Source organism: Hemiscyllium ocellatum, chromosome 29 (genome assembly GCF_020745735.1).
Source record: "Hemiscyllium ocellatum isolate sHemOce1 chromosome 29, sHemOce1.pat.X.cur, whole genome shotgun sequence".
NCBI lineage: Eukaryota > Metazoa > Chordata > Chondrichthyes > Orectolobiformes > Hemiscylliidae > Hemiscyllium > Hemiscyllium ocellatum.
The window spans coordinates 46,830,386-46,853,750 of NC_083429.1; the positions used below are offsets into that span (position 1 = coordinate 46,830,386).

The following is a 23,365-nucleotide window of genomic DNA, read 5'->3' on the forward strand; positions in this document are numbered from 1 at the left end:
GTGTTGGGGTGTGTGTGTGTGGGGGGGAGATGGGGTGTGTGTATTTGTGTGTTAGGGGTGTGTGTATTTGTGTGTCGGGGATGTGTGTATGTGGGGGGGAGAGGGGGTATGTGTATGGGGGAGAGGGGGTGTGTGTATGTGGGGGTGAAGGGGGTGTGTGTATGGGGGGGAAGGGGGTGTGTGTATTTGTGTGTCAGGGTGTGTGTGTATGTGGGGGGAGGGGGGTGTGTGTATTTGTGTGTCAGGAGTGTGTGTATGTGGGGGTGAAGGGAGTGTGTGTATGGGGGGAAGGGTGTGTGTGTGTGTGTGTTTGTGTGTCAGGGGGTGTGTGCATGTGGGGGTGAAAGGGTGTGTGTATTTGTGTGTCAGGAGGTGTGTGTATGTGGGGTAGAGGGTGTGTGTGTATGTGGGGGGAAAGGGTGTGTGTGTATGTGGGGGGAAAGGGTGTGTGTGTATATGTGGGGGAGAGGGGGTGTGTGTATGTGGGGGGGTGTATTTGTGTGTCAGGGTGTGTGTGTATATGTGGGGGGGGGTGTATTTGTGTGTCAGGGGTGTGTATTTGTGTGTCGGGGGGTGTGTGCATGTGGGGGTGAAGGGGGTGTGTGTATTTGTGCGTCAGGGGGTGTGTGTATTTGTGTGTCGGGGGGGGGTGGAGCGCTCTGAATGCTGGGCCGGAGCCATCTCGATTCCGGGCTGAGCCCGGGAGCAGGGAGGGGAAGCTCTGTGCCTGACTCTGCCGTTTTGATCAGAGACACGGAGAATTACAGCAAGCAGCGTCTCCTGGAGAAGGGAGGGCGCGATCCAGTGCCGCCGTCCCGGGAAATCACCTGGTGGTTCTTGCCACGCCAGCAATTTCAGCTCCAGCCTCGGGAGCATTATCCAGGACCTCAATGGATCGATCACCTCGTTAAGGGTCGCTGCTGCCCGAGGCGGGGGGGACTCTGTCGATGTCAAGTTGCAATGTTTCATGTTGCAGTTGCCTCCTCGATACAATGTAGCGAGTGTGAGGTGTTGCTGTGAATCTAGCGGCAGGCAAGGGAGGAGGAGTTGTTACAGTGTCGCCGGGAAAGGATACACTTTATCCAGGCGGGGGACTGCCGGATTGGAGAGGCTGTACTCTTTATGTCTGAGCCCGGCGGCCCCCTCTCTCCATGCCCGTCATGTCTGTGCTGTTCAGCCTGCTCGGCAGCTCCTCTGGGCCGGCTCTCCTGCAGCACGCCGGCTGGCTCGCCCTCCTGCTCCTGTTCGCAGCTTCCATCGTGACCGTCCTGACCTGGCTGGTGCAGTACTCCTTCGGGGTTTGGAGGCGAGGCGCCGGGGACAGGCAGCGTCCTCCTGCCAGCCTGGGCATTTGGAGCTCCCTCTTGAAACTCGGCTGCTCCCGGGAAGACAGCGTCTCGGGCTCGGGGCTCAAGCGTCTCGTCACTTCCCTGTTCTCCTTCAAGTCCTTCAGAGACAATTGGCAAAAAACGTGGATCAAAGCGCTGAACGACCAGGCTTGTCGCATTGGGGTAGGTAACTGTGTTCTCATGGTCCTTAAGATGTCATGGTTCAGGCCCTACCAGCCAGTTGTATTCATTCGACCCCACCAGTTAGAGCTGATGGCTTGTGTGTCCAGGGTCCACACTGCCGGCCTTGTATCCAGTGCAGAAATTTGGGATGATTTCTTGTCTTTGAGTTTGTTTTGGAGTTGGTACCTGGAGCCAGTGCTTTCACCATAGGACTGTAAAATAATTGGGCCCCTCTTGTGTTGAGAGGTTGGCACAGTTGTATTTTGACAGGAGCAGCAGGGCCTGTGATATGAGAAGCTTTCTGGATGCTGGGGATGATTTATGGAGAGTCTTTATCTCACTGGGACTTGACACTTAACTGCATCTGTTGGGTGACATTGGCAGCACACTTGTGTTTTCATTGCCCTTTTATTTCTTTGACTTTTTTTTTCAACCTTTTTCCCTTTGGTCCTCTAGCACTGAACATCCCGTTCCTTACTGGAACACTGTCTGTGGACATTAACCTTGGCCACTCCTGTAAATTTGTCCAATAAAAACTGTGAGCTTTTCAATGTGAAATCACAGTTGAGCCTAGTCATATTAACATTCTCTATCCATTTCCCCCAACCTTGTTATGGTTGGACATATTTCTGGACATTGTATTGGCCCACCTAGTCAAACAGTTTTCTGCTACATGTCCAACATTTTTACAATTATTAAACACAAGCTTTCAAAAAATAGAGGTGTTGAGAGTTTTGTTTAAGCTTTTTATTTCTTTATTCGTCATTGTATATTGGAGATGAATGTTTCATCCTGTGAGATACTTGGGTGATCGTGGAGGGTTAGCAAGCTGTACCCTCCACCTGCCCTACCCCCGAGTACTCCTCTGTGTAACTGAGGGCTATCGATTGGCATTCAGCAGTGGATAAGCTGGGGGGCATTGAGAGAAACCTTCCTTCTGCACAGACTGCAAATTTTATTTTTGCCCATTCAAGATGGTAAAAGGTGAACAGCAACCCAGATGGTGTACTTTAAACCTCTCGGAAGCAGTCAGTATCAGAAACCTAAAAAAAAGTCTGCTGGAAAAATAAATCAGGTCCTAGAGTGTGTTGATCCAAAAGTTTCCCTTCTGTACATTTTGATATTGTTTAGTGGAGAATATGTTTTGAGGAGATAAAATGTGTTGCTGAGAGGAGGTGTTACCTATTGTAAAGAAAGGATAATAATGGGTTGCCTGTAAGTTCTATGTCATTGGTAGTAACATTGGAAATGGGAAAAAATATTGGCTGACTGAGAGGAAACAGTAGGTATAAATGGGTCACTTTCTGGTTGGCAAGATGTACCAAGTCATATGACACAAGGGTCACTTCTGAGCTGTCAACGTTTTACAATTTATCAACTGATGTATGAAAAGACTGAAGGTATGGTTGCTAAATTTGCTGACATTGCAAAGATAGGTAGGAAACTGAATTGTGAAAAGGACATAACATAGTTACCAAAGGTTAAGTAACTGGGCAAAGATCTGGCAAATAGAATGTGATGCGGGAATTCATGAGACTGGTTATTTTGGAATGAAGAATAAGAAAGGAGATGTTATTTAAGTGGTGATCAATTGCAAGGCTCTGAGTTCATGAAAAGTTTAATATGAAGGCATAACAAGTAATCAGGAAAACTAATAAAACTGTGTGAGGGAAATAGAATGCAAAATAAGTAGGGAGGTTATTCTTCAGTTATACAAAGTGTTAGTGAGACCACAGCTGGCTTATTGTATACAGCGTTGGTCTCCATGTCTAAGGAAGGACATTAAATGTATTGGAAGTAGTTTGGACTAATACCTGGAATATATGAGCAAAGGTTGGACAGGTTAGGTTTGTATTCATCAAGTGGCAACTTGATTGAAATACACAAGCTCCTAGAGAATCTTAACTGAGTGAATTTAGAGAGAACGCTTCCTTTTGTGGGAGCATTTAACCCTAGGGGTCATTGTTGAAAATTTAAGGGGTTGATCATTAAAGAGAAAGATGGGAGAATTTTTTTTTGTCTGAGGGTCATGAGTCTTTGGAACTCTTCCATAAAAGCAGTCTTTGAATATTTTTAGGACAAAGGTGGATGGATTCTTGATGAGCAAAGGAAAGGATTTCAGGCAGAGAAGGAATACTCAGACCAGTCATGGCCTTGTTGAATGTTTGATGTGAAGGAGCCAGTGTTGGACTGGGGTGGGCACAGTTAAAAATCACGCAACACTAGGTTATGGTCCAACAGGTTTGTTTGAAGGAGCAGTACTCCAAAAGCTAGTGCTTCCAAATAAACCTGTTGGACTATAACCTGGTGTTGTGTGACCTTATTGAATGCATAGTAGGCTGTGGGCCTCAGTCTTGCTAATTGTTAATTTTGAACATTTGTATGCTAAAGGGAACCTGCCTTGTGTTTAATCTGTACAATCATATATCCAGCAATATGTCCCTTCAGTAAGATATCTGAATCCATTTTATTCCGTGACCTTTAACTAACCCATCACTTAGCTTATTGTTTATGCCACTTGATCTATCCAGAATGTTTGTCTCTGGTTCATGCTGACCAACCTCTTAATGGCACTCCATGCCCTGGAAGGGTTGCATGCAACATTGTACCAGATTAACACATCCCAATGTCTGAGGCATGACTGCCTGGCTGACAGACAGGCTGGGTTGAAACATTGACCTTTATCCATGTTTGAATCCAATCCAGACTGACGGCCACTTTTGAAATAACTCGGGATTGCCTGGCCAGAAGCCATTTCCTCATAGTTAAGGAACTAAATCACATGACTGTCCACCCTTGGTCTGCAGTGAATAGCCTCGCTCAGAGTATGTGCTGTTGCTGTGGAAGGTGGGAAAAAGACCATAAGACATAGGAGTGGAAGTAAGGCCATTTGGCCCATCGAGTCCACTCCGCCATTCAATCATGGGTGATGGGCGTTTCAACACCACTTACAGCAGTCCCCATATTCCTTAATTCCTTGCGAGATTAAGAATTTATCAATCTCTGTCTTGAAGACATTTAATGTCCCAGCCTCCACTGCACTCCATGGTAGTGAATTCCAGAGGCCCACCACTCTCTGGCTGAAGAAATGTCTCCTCATTTCAGAAGGACCCCCTAAATTGACCCCCCTCTAAATCTAAGGCTGTGCCCCTGAGTCCTAGTATCCCTGCCTAATGGAAACAACTTCCCAGCGGCCACCTTTCTAAGCCATGCATTACCTTGTAAGTTTCTATTAGATCTCCCCTCAACCTTCTGAACTCTAATGAATACAATCCCAGGATCCTCAGCTGTTGGTCGTATGTTAGGCCTGTGTTCCAGGGATTATCCGTGTGAATCTCTGCTGGATACACTCCAGTACCAGTATGTCCTTCCTGAGGTGTGGGGCCCAAAACTGGACACAGTATTCTAAATGGGGCATAACCAGACCTTTATAAAGTCTCAGTAGCACATCACTGCTTTTATATTCCAACCCTCTTGAAATACGTGACAACATTACATTTGCTTTCTTAACCACGGACTCAACTTGCAAGTTAACCTTAGAGAATCCTGGACTATCACTCCCAGATCCCTTTGTACTTTAGCTTTATGAATTTTCTCACCGTGTATAAAATATTCTGTATTCTTCTTTCCAAAGTGCAAGACCTCGCATTTGCTCACATTGAATTTCATCAACCGTTTCTTGGACCATTCTCCTAAACTGTCTAAATGTTTCCGTAGCGTCCCTAACACCTCAGAACTACCTGCCTGACCACCTAACTTCATATCATTGGCGAACTTCGCCAGAATGTCCCCAGATCATTTATATATAAAGTGAACAGTTGGGGCCCCAACACTGAACCCTGCAGGACACCACTTGTCACTAGCTGCCATTCCAAAAAAGAACCTTTTATCCCAACTCTCTGCCTTCTGTCAGACAGCCAATCCTCAATCCATGCCAGTAGCTCACCTCGAACACCATGGGCCCTCACCTTACTCAGCAGCCTCCTGTGAGACACTTATCAAAGGCCTTTTGGAAGTCTAGATAGATAACATCCACTGGAGTTCCTTGGTCCATCTTACTTGTTACCTCTTCAAAAAATTCTTACAATCTATAGTCATATTAATGCTACACGAAAATGAAGTTTCAGGTTGGGCTAAGTCAGGTTGTTGGGTAGAAGAGAGAATCACTGTGCATCTGATTCCTAACCCAGGAGTCTGGTAATCCAGAAACCTGGGCCCATGTCCTGATAATGCCAAGCAGCTGTGAAATTTGAATTTAATTAAAAACCTGGATTTTAAGGTTTGTGTGACACAGAGGTAGTAGTGTCCCTAGCTCTGGGCTAGGAGTCCTGTGTTCAAGTCCCAGCTACTCCGGAGGTGTGGAATACTATCTCTGAACAGGCTGATTGAAACAAAACCTTGGATTACTTTTATTCTCTCATTGGGTGTGGGCTTAATTAGCCAAGTCAGCATTTATTGTCCCCTCCCTAATTGCCCTTGCCGTCTAAGCCATTTCAGAGGGCAGCTAAGAGTCAACCTAATTGCTGTGGGTCTGGAGTCACTTGTAGGGCAAACCAGGAAAGGAGGGCAGATTTTCTTCCTTTGAAGGACATCAGTGAAACAGGTGGGAATTTACAATGATCTTTGACAGGATTAACATTAGGGTTACTGTGATGAGCTGTCAACTGGGGAAAGATGGTCGTAGTGGTAATGTCACTCTGCTAGTAATGTAGAGGCCCAAACTAATGCTCTGGGCACGTAAGTTCAAATTTGACCACGACAGTTGGTAAAATTTACATTCAATAATAAATCTGGAATTGAAAGGTGGTCTCAGGTAATGATGACGACTATCGATGTTAAAATTATGGTTTAGGGAAGGAAACCTTCCATCCTTGGTCTGCCCCACAAACAACTGAGCAACATGGTTGAGTGTAAAGTGTCCTCTGAATCAGCCTAACTCAATTCAGTTGCAGTTAAGGATTAGCAACAAACGGTAACCTTTGTCAGCAACGCCCACAACACGTGAAAGAATGAAGATAAAAATGCTTGACTCATAATAAGCACTAAAAATGGAAAATGCTCCATCTACGGGGCTGATGTTGAGCATAACTTACAGGAAAACATTTGTCTTAGAAGTGCAATTGGTGATATCATTTCAATATCAATAATAAAGTAAACTTATTTTAGTACTGCATATGTACATACAACATAGCTCTGTTCACTATTCAAACCAAGACCTTAAAAGTCTTACATATGCTGTTTGCCTCCTGCAAGTGTCATATTCATTTCCTGTCACGCTTCCTCTCACTTTATCTCCTCAATTACCAAAAGCACCACTATGAATAATCTCACTTTAGTTTAGAAAGGCTATCTCTGTTAAAATAACAGCGGAGTGCAATTATTAGTCACCAATATGATAAACTCCTTGGCATTTCCAATGCCAATGTGCTTTGAAGCAGTAGTGACTGGGAAAAATTATACCAGGGTTTATGATGTTATAGTAAAGGGTAACATCACGTGGGTAGGTTATACAAATGTAGCTTCCCTTGTGTTTGAAATGATGGGGATTGACCTTTATCGAGTAGTTTCAAATGATTAAGGCTTTTGATAGGGTAACTTTTGAGAAGATATTTCATGTTATGGAAATAGATATTCAGAAACAGTATAATCTTGTCATCACAGTCTATTCTGCAGTAACCTGAGCTGGCACCTATTCACAGGATAATGGGAATGATCTCCCCTCAAAAAGCTCTGGATCCTGGGAGTCAATTGAAATTATTTTCATTAGACATTTTGCTGGAAAAGTGTATTGAGAAATTGGAGCAAAATAGGTCAGTTAGCTCAGTTGACTGGACGGCTGGTTTATAGTGTAGGGTAATGCCAGCAGCATAGGTTCAATGCCTGCACCAGCTGAGGTTACATTAAGGACCCTCCTTCTCAACCTCTCCCCTCAGCTGAGACATGGTGACCCTCAGATTTTGCTGCTCATCACATGCTGCCTGAACTGCTGTGCTCTTCCAGCCCCACTAATCCAGAATCTGGTTTCCAGCATGTGCAGTCATTGTTTTTACCTCGGACCACCAGTCATCTTGCTCCCTAATGAGAGAGCATTACAGAGCAAAACTGGGTAAATGGAATTGAAGAACAGATCAATCATGAACTATTTGAATTTCAAAACAGCCTGATGAGCCGAGAAGTTTACATCTGTTCCTACATTCCCAAATATATTTAAATAAGTGAACTAACTCGGTAAAGGAGCCACAGTTCATTGGATCTTGTGCTTTGGGTCATTGAGAATGCAGTTTTGCTTTGTGCGTTGAGGAATGAAGCTGGCTGTGAAGCTGCAGGGCTGTGATGGTTTACTGCTGTCAAACACAAGGAGGAATTAAAAGCTATGCATATTCAGACAATGATCGTATCAGTGAGCTCTGCTTAACACTTACTGTACAGGTGAGTCATACCTTCACTGCCTGAGTCTACCAAAGGTAAAGATGGGGCTTATTAAAATGTGGTATGGAGGTTACAGTTCAACAGGTTTGTTTGAAAACACTAGCTACCTGAAGAAGGAGCAGGGGTCTGAAAGCTTGTCATGTGATTTTTGACTTTATTAAAAAGTGACTGAATTGATTATCAGGAAATATTGGGAGTGCCATGCTATCAGAGTTTGTCAGCTCTCCCTGACTTTACCACCAGATGATTGAACAGGTTTGCTCATGAGCAGTTTTCCTGGGTTCCTGTTACATGTTGTGACCCAGTCTTGATCCCCAGCTCTCCCCCAGTTCTCTGTAATCATGGGACATGATCAATCCTGTGTGTTGCTTACCTGTATCTCAGTGAATGCTGAGCAGCTACAAAGCTGTATGTGTGAGAGATGGGTGTGTATCTTGCATACTTTACCAGTGCTGTTGGACAAGGTTGTATATGTTGCAGTGGTAAAGAAGCCCAGTTAATGTGAATTTTGAATTGGAGTAAATGTCCTTCATCAGTGAGTTCCATAGAATTCAGCATATCAAGCATTCTCCAACTCTTCAAATGAGTATCCTCTTACCAAATATGTTATACTCTTGAGTTAAATGCTTTTAGACCAGCTCCAGGCATACACTTGTCTGTTACAGGCAGTCTCTGACTTATGACTGTCCAACTTATACCTCTTTTGTTCATATTAATATTCATTTTAAAGATTTGACGTGAACGTTTCCTTGTACTTACAAGCAGCTATTCTGCATTGCCCTCTATTGTGTTCTGACTTGAGTACAAATTGACTTATGAGTGGAATCAAGATTGGAACCTGTTTACAACCTGGGGATTGGTTGTGGTTTTGTTTCATCCAAACTCTCACCTTCTTTATAAACTGGCTGCCTCTTGCCCTTGAGAAGGTGATGGTGGAACCAACTGTCTGAAGCGCTGCACTCCATCTGCTATGGGTACACCCCACAGTGCTGCCAGGGAGGAAGTTCCAGAATTTTGATCCAGTGACAGTGAATGAATGTTGGTGTACTTCCATGTCACAATGGTGAGTGGTTTGGAGAGGAACTACTGGTTGGTCGCGTTCTTTCCAGGCAACAGAGGGTGCAGGCTTTAGAAGGTTCTGTTAGAGAGGCCTCAGTGCATTGTTACAGTATGTCATGTAGATATTACACACTGCCCTTACTGAGAGAGCCCGTGGTGAGAGAGTCAGTGGTGGCATTGCAGCGAGTTGCAGACAAGCAGGCTGCATTGCTCTGGATGGTGTTGAGCTTCTTGAGCATTTTTGATGCTACACTCATCCAGGTAAGTGGAGAGTATTCCATTACATTCTGCATTAGTATCCTCTCCCCTCTGGTTCAGCTCAGTTGGCTGGACTTTTGGTTTACGAGCAGTGTGATGCCAATTCCCATTCAATTCCCATCAGCGGTTTGAGGTTACCATGATGGACTCGCCTTCTCAATGTCTTCCCTTGCCTGAGGTCTGGCGGCCCTCAGGTTAAATCACTACCAGCTGCTTCTCTGTAATGAGAGAGCAGCCCCTATGGTCTGGTAAGACTATGGCGACACGACAACAATAACTCTGGAAGTTTTCTAAGTGGCAGCTGATGAAACTGTCATCATAAGTTCACCTCCTCAGACTTCCCTTACATCAGCGGCACTGTTATGCTGATGAGTAGAATTGTTGAGCTATTTTAAGTTGCTGACCGTTAAGCTGCCAAGAACAATTTCTTTGCTGGTGTTGTGTTGCAACAGATTTCTTGGCTTCTACACAACACACTCTCATTGTTGTGAAATCCAATAAACATATATTCATATCATAAAAAGAGTTCTTCCGATCAAATAAATGTCTCACTGTTTATGGCTTAACCAACGCAATCAATGATTCGTCAAAAAATTCTCACCCAATTCAAGCTATATTTGTCCAAATCCCTTGGCATTTTCATTGCAGCTCTCAAGATCCTGCTTGACAGGGCAGATGTTGAAGGAATGTTTCTTCTTGAGGGAGAATCGAGAACTCAGGGTCATTGATTTCAAAATTAGGAGTCACCCATTTAGGACAGAGATAAGGACATGTTGTTTCTCACATGGGTCACTTCCTCAAAATGTCTTGGAAGCAGAATCTTTGAATATTTCAAAGACAGAGGTGGAGTCATTCTTAGAAAGCCAAGGGGGTGAAATGTTTTTCTGTAACCTCAAATCCGGTATTCACAATCAGATCAGTTACGATCGTGTTAAATAGAAGAGCAAGCTCATGGGACCCAAGGCCCAAGACCCAATCCGAATTTGTATGTAACCCTTGGTGGCCCCATCACTCCTGCAAATCTCTAATCTCAGTGATGGCTCATTGCCAAATTCCATTCGAAAGCACTTCTATGAAGTGCTTTGGAACTTGTTATTGGGTTAAAGGTGCCATATAAATACAAGTTGTAGTTGTTGTTGTAGTTGTAGTAGTATTGCTGCTGGCCTGGATTCATATTAGATGAAAGTGGGTATTGCAGATGCTGGAGGTTAGAGTCAAGATTAGAGTGGTGCTGGAAAAGCACAGCAGGTCAGGCAGCATCTGAGGAGCTGGAAAATCGACGTTTCGGTCAAAAACCTTCTCCTGATGAAGGGCTTTTGCCCAAAACGTCTATTTTCTGCTCCTCAGATGCTGGCTGACCTGCTGTGCTTTTCCAGCACCATACTTTAATCTTGACTGGATATGTATTAGCGCAAGCTGGAAATGTATGGTTCCACCTGCAGCAAGCCGGACAGTCTGAAACCAAAGAGTTTGCAATGTCCGTGGATCTTCATAGAGGTTTGTGTAGCAATCATTGCTTGACTTCTCTTCTGTGCTGGAGGGTGGGAGATCATGTTTTAAATGTGACCATTTTATTTATATATCCTGGGTATGGAGGTATTGTCTAATGGAGAGAGATTGAATATGTTGGGCCTCTTCTCATTGGATTTGAGAAAAATGGGAAGAGACCATATTGAAGGTTCTTAAAGGCCTGACAAGGTAGACACTGAGAGGTTGATTCCCGTTATGGGGGAGTCTAGGGTCAGAGAGTATAATCCCAGAATAAAAGGTTGTACGTTTAAGGCCAGATAGGAGGAGAAGTTTCTTCTCTCAGAGAATATTGGATCTGTGGATTTCCTTACAGCAAAGAGCTTTTGAGGTTGTGTTAAGTATATTCAAGGCTGAGATATGTTTTTAATCAGGAAGGGTATCAAAGGTTAAGGGTGGTGGAGTTAAGGATGAGCAGATCAACCATGATTGGATCTGCTCTACCATTTATTACAATGAGCCAAATAGCCAGCTTTTGTTCTTGTGTCTTGTAGTCAATGATTGGGAAAGTTAAGAACGCAGTAGCTACTGTCAGTGATGGCAAGGCTGTAATAAAGACTTGAATTCCTGTGTTTGTTGAATTAATCAGGATTTGCTAATATAGCAGAGTTGAGTGTCCATGATGCCATTGTGTTGCCGGGATAGACCTCTGTTATAACACTTACTCCATAGCAACCAACTGTACTGATAGCAAGAGTGACAATTCACAATACTGGAAGCAACTCAACTGTTTTCCCAGTGCGTTACTCTGAGAGAAAATAAAATCTTGATTTCAGTCCACCACCAAAGCTGTCGCCAAGCAAGTAAGAGTTTGTGCCACTTTAATGGAATAAATCAAGTAATTTTTAATCCTGAGGCTACAGAAGAAACAATTTGATCATGCGTTTACTTGACGCAACCATTGACATTGTTAGCAACCTCATGAAATGAATCTAAACATTGCATGAGACATTTTTTTTTCTGAAAGTTAACCACATTTTCCTTCAATGGTATTTACTCAATTTAATATAGCCAGCTGCTGTTTTCATGATGTGGTGTCTACTTGACTGGGTTTGAATGGTAAAAGTAGAACACTGTACCTATGTGGGTACTGAGGGAGTGGGTTCTGTTGATCTTCTGAATAGGACGTATTTTGCCTTGAAAAGAGCAGCAAAGAGAGAACATTAAAAGAGGGAACTTGTTTTAGATTAGCACATTGTTGTTAGTCCTTTCAACAGGACTATTGACTATAGTCCAATCAATTCTGCTCTATAGGCAAACGTGATGTTACACTTATACATGGCACAATCCCTAATGTTTGACCAGTCTCTGTATGGTGGAGGCATATTGCCCAGGGCTCCAGCTGAACTGTTCTCCCTGTGATTCAATACAGTCTTTAATGTCCACCTAAAGATAAGGCAAGATCTGGTATTCTCATCTCATCTAAAAGGCAATGTGGATGTTATACCAAGGGACCAGCCTATTGGCTGAAGTCCTGGTGAACAGTTTAAGCATACATCTTGGCTGGGCTCCTCATTCATTTTATTGACAATGTTGCCAGAGTTCCATGCTTTCCCACAGTCCGAAGTATTTAATGAATGCCGCAATTATCATTGTCAGAAAGTCATTCAAGATTTTCTCAGAATTCTATGAAAAATTATTCAGAAATGAAGTCAGATATGCCTTTTGTTTGAGGAAACTTGTCTCTTGCAGTTCGGAAGGTTTTATTGCTGCCGTGCTGAAGAGGGAACAGCTTCATTACCACCTTTCTGCATTCCGTTGCTAGGCAACCTACCTACCTCTGCAAAGTATGTGCAAACTCAAGTCAGTAGAGTGGGGGATGGATAGTTTGCAACATCAGATCTCTAATCATTTTCTAGTAGCTTGCGAATGGAGTTCAGTATTTGAAGGTGGAGAGTCCTTAATTTCTTCCACACCCTCGGAACTCCCATGTGTGAGTCACTGCATTGGGTGAATCCACTCTGACTCAATGCTGGACAGTAGAGAGCTCCCTCTGAAAAATGCAAGAGAGGTTGGTTACATTGCGACTCCACTCATCATTGCTGTCATGACAGCACCAAGTGCAACCAGGCGCAATCAGTATGACTGGCTATGTGAATGTACAACAAAAACTTGCACCTTTTGGTTCATTCTCCCAACCCACACTCCTTGAGAGGACTTGAGATGCCAAACCAAGGAGGGAGCAATTAGGGAGGAGGAGCAAAGATACTTGGTAATGAAACAATCATGGAGAAGATGCTTTAAAGGAAAAGAACTTTGAGGCTAAGGAAAGATTAGAGGGTAAAAGTGTAGACGGTTGGGGACTGGGTGACTGAAAGTGTAATACCAAAGGATGTTTAACTCCCATTTGATTCGTTTCGGACATGTCATCTCCTTATTAACATCAAAGTTACAAAATTTGCATTTGCACTCTGTTATGGAGCATGGAAACAGACCCTTCGGTCCAACTAGTCCATGCTGATCGTGTTCCCAAACTGAACTAGTCCCATTTGCCTGCATTTAGTCCAAATCCCTCCAAACCTTCCCTATTCATGTACTTATCCAAATGTTTTTTAAATGCTGTAGCTATCCCAGCGTCCATCACTTCCTTGGGCAGTTCAATCCACACACGAATCACTCTCTGCGTAAAAAGGCTACCCCTCATATCTTTTTTAAACTGTCTCTTCTCACTTTAAAAGTGTGCCCCTTAGTTTTGAACACCCTCCCCCTTTAGAAAAAACACCTTTGCTATTTACCTTATCAATGCCCCTCATGATTTTATCAACTTCTATAGGGTCACCCCTCAACCTCCTACAGTCCAGTGAAAGAAATCTCAGCCTATTCAGCCCATTTTTATAACTCATACCCTCCAGTCCCAGCAACATCCTGATAAATCGTTTCAGAACCCCATCCAATTTAATAATATCCTTCCGATAGCAGGGCAACTAGAACTGCACATAATGCTACAGAAGAGGCCTCACCAATGTCCTGTACACCTCAGCATGATGTCCCAACTCCTATACCCAAAGGTCTGAGCAATCACCTTAACTACCCTGTCTACCTGTGATGCAAATTTCAAAGAATTAGATATCTGAACCCCTAGGTGTCTCTGTTCTATAACACTACCCAGGGCCCTACCATTAATTGTCTCAGTCCGGCCCTTGTTTTATCAATATGCAGCACCTCACATTTGTCCAAATTAAACTTCATCTGCTACTCCTCAGCCCATTGTTCCAATTGATCAAGATCTCTTTGTAATCTTAGATAACCATCCTCACTGTCCACTATAGCAGCAGCTTTGGTGTCATCTGCAAACTTACTAACCATGTCCTCCTATATTCTCCTAGGTGGTCTTTGTCAGCTGCGTGAACCAACCAGTAGTAAATTAAGAGCATGATTCGCTCCCCTATAGAGAGAGGAAGAGTCCAGTGTGTCTTATCCCATTTCTTTTACTTTACTGAAGAGTCCTCCTGCTGGACATGATGTTAACTCTGTTTCTGTCTCCATAGATGCTGCCAGCCACTACATGGACTGCAGCAATTCAAACTCTGACTCACCACATTCTCAAGAGCAATTAAAAATGAGCAATAAATGCTGACCTATAAATTGCCACCCACGTCTTTCCCCCTCATCTTAAACCTCTGCCCTCTAGTTTTGGACTCTTCTACTTTTGGGGAAAAGATCTTGTCTAAAATCTGATTGAAGATTTGTAGCTCGGGTATCCGTTGTTGTGGTTCTGCTTGCCGAGCTGGAAGTTTTTGCTGCAAACGTTTCGTTCCCTGGCTAGGGAACATCATCAGTGCTGTTGGAGCCTCGTGTGAAGCGCTGCTTTGATGTTTCTTCCGGTATTTATATTGGTTTGTTCTTGCCGCTTCTGGGTGTCAGTTTCAGAAACGGCAAGAACATCCATCAACAGACACATTGACCTGGACCCCACATACAAATCACTGCAGCTGAGACTGACACCCGGAAGCGGCAAGAACAAACCAATATAAATACCGGAAGAAACATCAAAGCAGCGCTTCACACGAGGCTCCAACAGCACTGATGATGTTCCCTAGCCAGGGAACGAAAGATTTGCAGCAAAAACTTCCAGCTCGGCGAGCAGAACCACAACAGATCTTGTCTATTTACCCTATCCATCCCCCTTGTGACTTCATAACCCTTTATAAGGTCACCCCTCAGCCTCAATAAGACATGAGATACAGGCAATCTCTTTCAATACCCAAGCTTTTAGCCATTTGTTTGATGATGTCTGATTGAGCTCCATGTCAGTTGTTGTTGGATTATATTGCTGTGAAGTATCTTGGAATGAATTTCTGCATCTAAAAGCATTAATTGAAATGCATGCTGCAGTTATATGATCTGGTATGGAATATACTTCTGGTAATCATGTACCTCATAAATTCCCCCGTTTCTTTCTTTACACTTTGAAATGTTCTAAACCTTTGATCCTCAGTAATAGTTAATGCAGGAAAGGTGCAGTGGAGGGAAAAACACTGTCCATTCACATTCCCAGTAGTTGATCCTCAGAAGTGCATCAAACATCCTGGACTATCAGAAGGCGTATATAGCTGAGTTGTGATTTGGAGATGCCGGTACTCAACGCCAACAACTGCCTGTCTCCAAACACCATCCTACAGCTCATCCGCTTCATCCTCGATCACAACGTCTTCACCTTTGACAACCAATTCTTCATCCAGACACATGGAACAGCAATGGGGACCAAATTTGCACCCCAATATGCCAACATTTTTATGCACCGGTTTGAACAGGATCTCCAACCAACATTGTACATCAGGTACATTGATGACATTTTCTTCCTCTGGACCCATGGCGAGGAGTCACTGATAAAACGTCACAGTGACATCAACAAGTTTTATCCCACCATCAAACTCACCATGGACTATTCTCGACTATCTGTCCCATTCTTGGACACGTGCGTCTCCATCAAGGATGGACACCTCAGCACCACACTCTACCGCAAACCCACAGACAACCTCAAAATGCTACACTTTTCCAGCTTCCACCCAAAACATATTAAAACAGCCATTCCCTATGGACAAGCCCGACGCATGCACCGAATCTGCTCAGATGAGGAGGAACGTGACGGACACCTGGAAGTACTCAAGGATGCCGTCACAAGAATGGGGTATGATGCTCAACTCATCAACTGCCAGTTCCGATGTGCCACAGCAAGGAACCGTAATGACCGCCTCAGGAGACAGACACGTGCTGCAACTGACAGGATGCCATTTGTTGTTCAGTATTTCCCAGGGGCTGAAAATTACGCCATGTTCTTTGTGACCTGCAACACATTATCAATGAGGATGAGCACCTCACCAAGACATTCCCCATACCTCCACAACTTGCCTTTAAACAACCGCCAAACCTCAAACAGATCATTGTTCGTAGCAAACTGCCCGGCTCTCAGGACAACTCCATACAACCCTGTCACGGTGGACACTGCAAGACATGTCAGATTGTGGACATAGATACCACTATACATGTGGGAACACCTCCCACCTTGTACATGGCAGGTACTCATGTGACTCAGACAACGTTGTCTATCTTATACGTTGCAGGCAAGGATGCCCGGAGGCATGGTACATTGGGGAAACTAAGCAAAAGCTACGACAACGGATGAATGGGCACCACACAACAAGACAGGAGGGTTCCCTCCCAGTTGGGGAACACTTCAGTGGTCCTGGACTTTCAACCTCCGACCATCGGGTGACCATCCTCCAAGGTGGACTTCGGGGACAGGCAGCAGAGGAAAGTGGCCGAGCAGAGGCTGATAGCTAAGTTCGGTACCCATAGGGAGGGCCTCAACCGGGACCTTGGGTTCATGTCACATTACAGGTGATCACCATTACACTACACACACACACAGATATTCCTACACACACACACTCTCACATACACATGGACACAGGTACACACAGACACCCACACACCCTTATAGACACACATACTCCCACGCTCACACATGCACCCCCTTGCAGACTTAAGACACTGCGCTCACTACACACACACACAACCCCCACCCCAGACACACACACACACAGACTCACATGCACACATATATTTTGTGGGGTGAATTTGTACTGGCAGTGTTACATTATACTTTGCTCAAAAACTGCATATGTTCATGTCGTACTCTGAGCTCAAAAGCTGCATGAATTTATGTAAAACTCTGTTATCTCACTTTTTAGATTAGAATCAATCTAAACATCAGGTCATAGACAGAGAACACAGGGGCCCAACACCTTCAACATATTGTCTAGCTATCACCATTGTTAACAGCTAACCCGAGAATGCAACTTTAAAAAAAAGGGTTTTGTGATTTACACATGAAAGAAGTGAAACTATCACTGTATTCTAACAGATGAAAGGCTTAACAGACAATCAGTTTTTCAATGTATAATATCAGTTACATCACACTGCAAATTTTTGCTATAAATTCTGTGTTACGATCGAGCCCTCCACTATCACCTGATGAAGGAGCGTCGCTCCGAAAGCTAGTGTGCTTCCAATTAAACCTGTTGGACTATAACCTGGTGTTGTGTGATCTATAGCTGTGTTGCATTGTCACAGATCTTGAACACGGTCTTGGAAAGGCGGCTTCATTAATCTTGTTCCCCTGTGCCGGGTTAAAGCAGATCTTTGCTCTCACGTTCTCCCTTTCCCTGTTCAAATAATTCTGAAAGTAATGCCACATTTGAATAGAATCACCAGGACAATGTGAGAGCACTTTTGACTGGTTGTTTTGGCACATTTTGGCTCTCGTTTTATGACCGTTTAGTTTAATGTTCTGAACACGCAAAGTGCCTAGTTTAAATTTGTGCAGACTGTTATTTTTGAGGGAGGAGGCTGTTGGGACAAAATAATTCAGTGATTCAACCAATCAAGTTAAATCAATAGTGTTTCCTGCACTGCTATAGCCACTACACTGCAGAAGTACATCATTAGTTGGAAAGAGCTTTGGGACTTTATTAAAGCTTTGAAAGACATTATGTAAAGGGTCACTTGGCCCCAAACATTAATACTGATTTCACAGATGCTGCTCGACCTGCTGAGCTTTTCCAGCAACTTCTGTTTTTGCTTCTGATATAAATGGAAGGCTTTTGTTTCTCCTGGCTTAAGTTCTCTAGGGACCTGCTCCCCAGGAAATTGCGTGGAGAGCAGTAAATAACAGTGAATGACACAGCAGAACTCAATCATTGAGATCTCATTGAACCTGAACCTTGTGAGCGATTACTGTAATTTTCCTGGTATTTGTGTCTTGTGTCTATAGCATTTCCTACCATTCCTGTTCTGATTCGAAAAAAGTGAGGATGCAGTATATTGAAAATTCCAGTTCAACCATTGAATAACAGCTTTGTTAAATTGATCTTTCAGGGACAAAAATGGTGTGTTAAGGTGTAACAGTGGAGGAGTGAAATTTATGTGAAGGTTTAGCTTGTGTGCCTTATGCGCGCTGACTCACCGTGGTCACTTTAGTCCACTAGTAATCTAGACGCCTGAGTTAATGGCTGAGATGAGTTATAAGACCATAAGACTATAAGACATAGGAGTGGAAGTAAGGCCATTCGGCCCATCAAGTCCACTCCGCCCATCAAGTCCACTCCGCCATTCAATCATGGCTGATGGGCATTTCAACTCCACTTACTGCACAACAATCAACAGACAGGAGGGTTCCCTCCCAGGTGGGGAACACTTCAGTTAGATCCAACCATAACAGTCAGCAATTTTGAATTGAGTTAATTAAGCAAACTTGTAATGAATAACTTAGGAAAGGCCTCTTGTGGTGGGTGTCCCTACCTCTTGACCAGAAGGTCTTGGTTCATGTCCCACCTGCCCTGGAGTGGTACGATAGTATGTTTGAACAGGTTGCTTATCAATTAAGTTAAAAACCTAGGATTGACCGTGGACATGATAAAGTCACATCTTGCCCAGTGGATCATGCAATGTCGTCTTGACAGGAAACTGTACTGTGTGATAGACAAGAGAAGTGAAATATAATAGACAGTGCTGAGTGATCTTCGAGGAGAAAGTGAGGTTTGCAGATGCTGGAGATCAGAGCTGAAAATGTGTTCCTGGAAAAGCGCAGCAGGTCAGGCAGCATCCAAGGAACAGGAAATTCAATGTTTCGGGCATAAGCCCTTCATCAGGAAATAAGCCCTTCCTGATGAAGGGCTTATGCCCGAAACATTGAATCTCCTGTCCCTTGGATGCTGCCTGACCTGCTGCGCTTTTCCAGGAACTCATTTTCAGTGCAGAGTGATCTCACAACCAAATTGATTGACTCCATTAGGAGGCCACTTAGTTGATTTTATGGATCCATTCTATGATAAAGGCAACCCTCTTAGACACAGTTCAGGAGTGGATCATTATTTGATTGCAACTTTGTGAAGAACTTTCAGACATTACTGTACACTGAAGATGCAATTTAACTATACAGTTGTAAGTTGGAGTTGGTAAATGAGTTCCTGTTGTTAGGATTACCCTTCTAGGATTAGTTTCCAAGAAAATGCATTGCAAACAAGACTCCGGAGAATGTTACAGAGGCAGTGAAAACAAAAATGTTGATTTTCAATTTTCTTTGAGTATTCACAGTTATTGTTTTGAAGCAAAATTGTTGAAGATGAGACTGAAAGACTGTATGACAAGGGATGAGATGGTTAGAGAGGGAGGTAAGTGTGACGAAATAGCCAGGAACATGTCCATGTAAAGTTGGAGACCTTGTCTTTACTGGTGCCTGTAAATTGAGGTCTTTAACTGGTCAATGGTGCTGGCCAGTTAATGGGCAACAATATTCAAATTTCCTGGGTGGCAGGAACATGAATCAAAACAGCAATGCAGGAGTCAGTGCTAGTTGAGTTTTGACACTTGCAGATGTCATAAGTTGAATCTGAAATTCTAGCTCCATCTGTGTATTGCTCTTTCATACTTAATGTGTTTGAATGAGCCATACAAATACCAAAGCGACATGAGCAGATCAGAAGCTAAAGGAACCCTGCAGCAAGTAACCCTCCTCCTTACTCCTCAAATCAGAGTTGCCTATAAGGTGCAAATCAGGAGTGTGATGGAATACTCCCCAGCTGCCTAAAACACTCCAGAAGGTTAATCCCCTGGTCAAAGCAGCCCACTTGATTGGCATCCAATCTATTCCCTCCATCGTCAACACTCAGTACACACTGCTGCTACTATCTACAAGATGCACTGTACAAATTCACCAAAGCTCCTCTGATAGCATCTTCCAACCCACAGCCACTTCCATCTAGAAGGACAAGGGTGGCAGATATGTGGGAATACCACCAACTACAAATTCCTCTCCAAACCACTCACCACCCTGACTTGGAAATATATTGCTTTCCTTCAGTACTATTGGGTCAAAATCCAGGACCCCTCTCCGCAGGATATTTTGGATCGATCGATAGCACATGGCTTGCAGTGGTTCAAAAAAACAGCTCCACTCCTCCTCCAGGGTGACTAGGGATGGACATTAATTGTTGGTCAAGCCAGCAACGACACATCCATGAATGAATGAAAAGATAAAGTTACTGGCTTCGTAACTATACTGTGACATTGTAGAGAATGTTTTCTTTCATACATGGGAGGGAGGGCGGGGGTCACCGATTAGGCCAACAACTTCTTGCCATCCCCGAGAGCTGTTAGATGGCAACCACGTTGTTATTGGTCTGGAGTCACATGACAGTTTCCTTGCTCAAAGGGCATTTGTGAACCAAATGGGTTTTTCCTGACAATCAGCAATGGTTTCATAGTCACCATTAGATTTTTAATTCCAGATTTTTTTAAAAGTGAATTCAAAGACCACCATCTGCCATGGCAGGAATTTGAAGCCAAGTCCAATATCTAGTTCAATAACTTCACCAACACATTCCACCCCGACCTTAAATTCACCTAGACCATCTCTGACACCATCCTCTCCTTCCTTGGCCTCTCCATCTCCATCAACGATGACTGACTCAACACTGACATTTTTTTTACAAACCCATAGACTCCTACAGCTACCTGAATTACACCTCCTCCCACACTACGTCCTACAAAAATGCCATCCTGTATTCCCAATTCCTCTGCCTCCGCCACATCTGCTCCCAGGAGGACCAATTCCACTATAGAACATACCAGATGGCCTCCTCCTTTAATTAATGACCACAATTTCCCCTCCTACGTGGTTGAAGATGCCTTCCAATGCATCTCATCCACGTCCCGCACCATCGCCCTTGAATCCCACCCCTCTAACCGCAACAAGTACAGAACCCCCCTGGTCCTCCCCTTCCACCCCACCAACCTCTGCATCATCCACTGACATCTCCGCCACCTCCAAACGGACTCCACCACCAGGGATATATTTCCCATCATACCCCTATCCGCTTTCCACAAAGACCGTTCCCTCTGCAACTGCCTGGTCAAGTCCAAGACCCCTGCCCCCTCAACAATTGCAAAACCTGCGCCCACACCTCCCCCCTCACCTCTGTCGAAGGCCCCAAAGGAGCCTTCCACATCCATCAAAATTTCATCTGCACTTCCATACAACATTTATTGCATCCGTTGCTCCTGATGCAATCTCCTCTACACCGGGGAGACCAGATGCCTTTTCACAGAGCGCATCAGAGAACATCTCCGGGACACCTGCACCGCCCTGTGGCAGAACATTTTAACTCCCCCTCTCACTCTGCCCAGGACATGCAGGTCCTGTGCTTCCTCCATTGCTACTCCCTCACCACCCAACGCCTGGAGGAAGAACGTCTCATTTTCCACCTTGGGAACCTCCAACCCCATGGCATCAATGTGGACTTCACCAGTTTCCTCACATCCCCTCCCCCCACCTTACCCCAGTTCCCAGCTCAGCACTGTCCTCATAGGTCAATCCTCCTTCCCACAGTGGCACAGTGGTTAGCACTGCTGCCTCACAGCGCCAGGGACCTGGGTTCAATTCCCGCCTCAGGGACTGACTGTGTGGAGTTTGCACGTTCTCCCCGTGTCTGCGTGGGTTTCCTCCGGGTGCTCCGGTTTCCTCCCACAGTCCAAAGATGTGCGGGTCAGGTGAATTGGCCATGCTAAATTGCCCGTAGTGTTAGGTAAGGGGTATATGTAGGGGTATGGGTGGGTTGCGCTTCGGCGGGTAGGTGTGGACTTGTTGGGCCGAAGGGCCTGTTTCCACACTGTAAGTAATTTAATCTAATCTATCCGCTCCACCCTTCTTTCTGTCCTATCACCTTTACCCCCACCTCCATTCACCTATTGCATTCTCAGCTACCTTCTCCCCAACTTCCCCGCACTTATCTCTCCACCCCTGAGGTTCCCAGCCTCATTCCTGATGAAGGGCTTTTGCCTGAAACATTGATTTTCCTCAGATGCTGCTTGCCCTGCTGTGCTTTTTCAGCACCACTCTGATCTTGGCTCTCTGCATTAATAGTCCAGTGACAATACCACTAAGCCATCGACTCCCCTCCAGTGTGTTATCTGCTTCCCATCCATGCTGCTCTACTTGAATTAAGCTCTTTAAGGCCACTGCTTGTAATCTGTTTATCAATTTCAGTTGTTTCCTGTTGTGACATCGGAGTGCATCTGGGAAAATTAACAAACAGTGAAATTCACAACTAATGTTGGAGGAACTGTTGGGCGAAGTTCACAGCACAGAATCAGATAAGTTAGTTGTTGTTTTAAGTCTGTCCAAGAGAAAGGCTGCAGTAGTGGGTACAGTGGATTCTTTCTTGATTATATGTTTTTGGAGATAAATCTCTTGATTAAATTTAAAATATAAGCTGTAGCTATTAATTTAACCTGGGGCAGTGTTTGTAGAGGAATAAGACGGTGTTATTTTCTGGGACTGTAGATTGTGAAGGAGCAAAAATGGCCTTTGCAGTGATATGTACTTCTTGTCAGATGTGCGAGTTTAAAGAGTGTTTAAGGGTTACTGCGGATTATATCTGTCATAAATGCTGTTGGATGCAAATCTTATCAGATCGAGTGGATCGGTTGAAGAGACAGATAGAAGTGATCAGGAATTTGCAACAGCTACAGTATGTGATGGATGGCAGTTATAGAAAGGGGGGAAAGTCTCAGATACAGTCATATAGATGGGTTAACTCCAGGAAGGGTAAGAGAGGTAGGCAGCTAGTGCAGGAGTCTTTTGTGGATATACCCATTTCAAACAGGTATGCTGTTTTGGAAAATGTAGGGGGTGATGGATTCTCAGGGGAATGTAGCACAAACAGAGGCTGAGGGGTGACCTTAGAGGTTTACAAAATTATGAGGGGCGTGGATAGGATAAATAGGCAAAGTCTTTTCCCTAGGGTCGGGGAGTCCAGAACTAGAGGGCATAAGTTTAGGGTGAGGGGGGAAGATATAAAAGAGACCTAAGGGGCAACTTTTTCACGCAGAGGGTGGTACATGTATGGAATGAGCTGCCAGAGGATGTGGTGGAGGCTGGTACAATTGCAACATTTAAGAAGCATTTGGATGGGTATATGAATAAGAAGGGTTTGGAGGGATATGGGCTGGGTGCTGGGCAGGTGGGACTAGATTGGGTTGGGATATCTGGTCAGCATGGACGTGTTGGACCGAAGGGT

At 44.3% G+C, this 23,365-nt stretch overlaps 1 protein-coding gene across 2 annotated transcripts in view; it reads left to right on the forward strand.

Annotated features, from left to right (window-relative positions):
• The first annotated feature begins 655 nt into the window (after positions 1-655).
• The window catches only part of c2cd2l (c2cd2 like), a 164,144-nt gene continuing 141,434 nt past the window's right edge, over positions 656-23,365 (forward strand). For both annotated transcript variants that reach the window (XM_060846750.1, XM_060846751.1), the window contains exon 1: positions 656-1,511. In XM_060846750.1, coding sequence (XP_060702733.1) covers positions 1,152-1,511 — 360 coding nt within the window. In that variant the 5' untranslated portion in view covers positions 656-1,151. The remainder of the gene's footprint in view (positions 1,512-23,365) is intronic.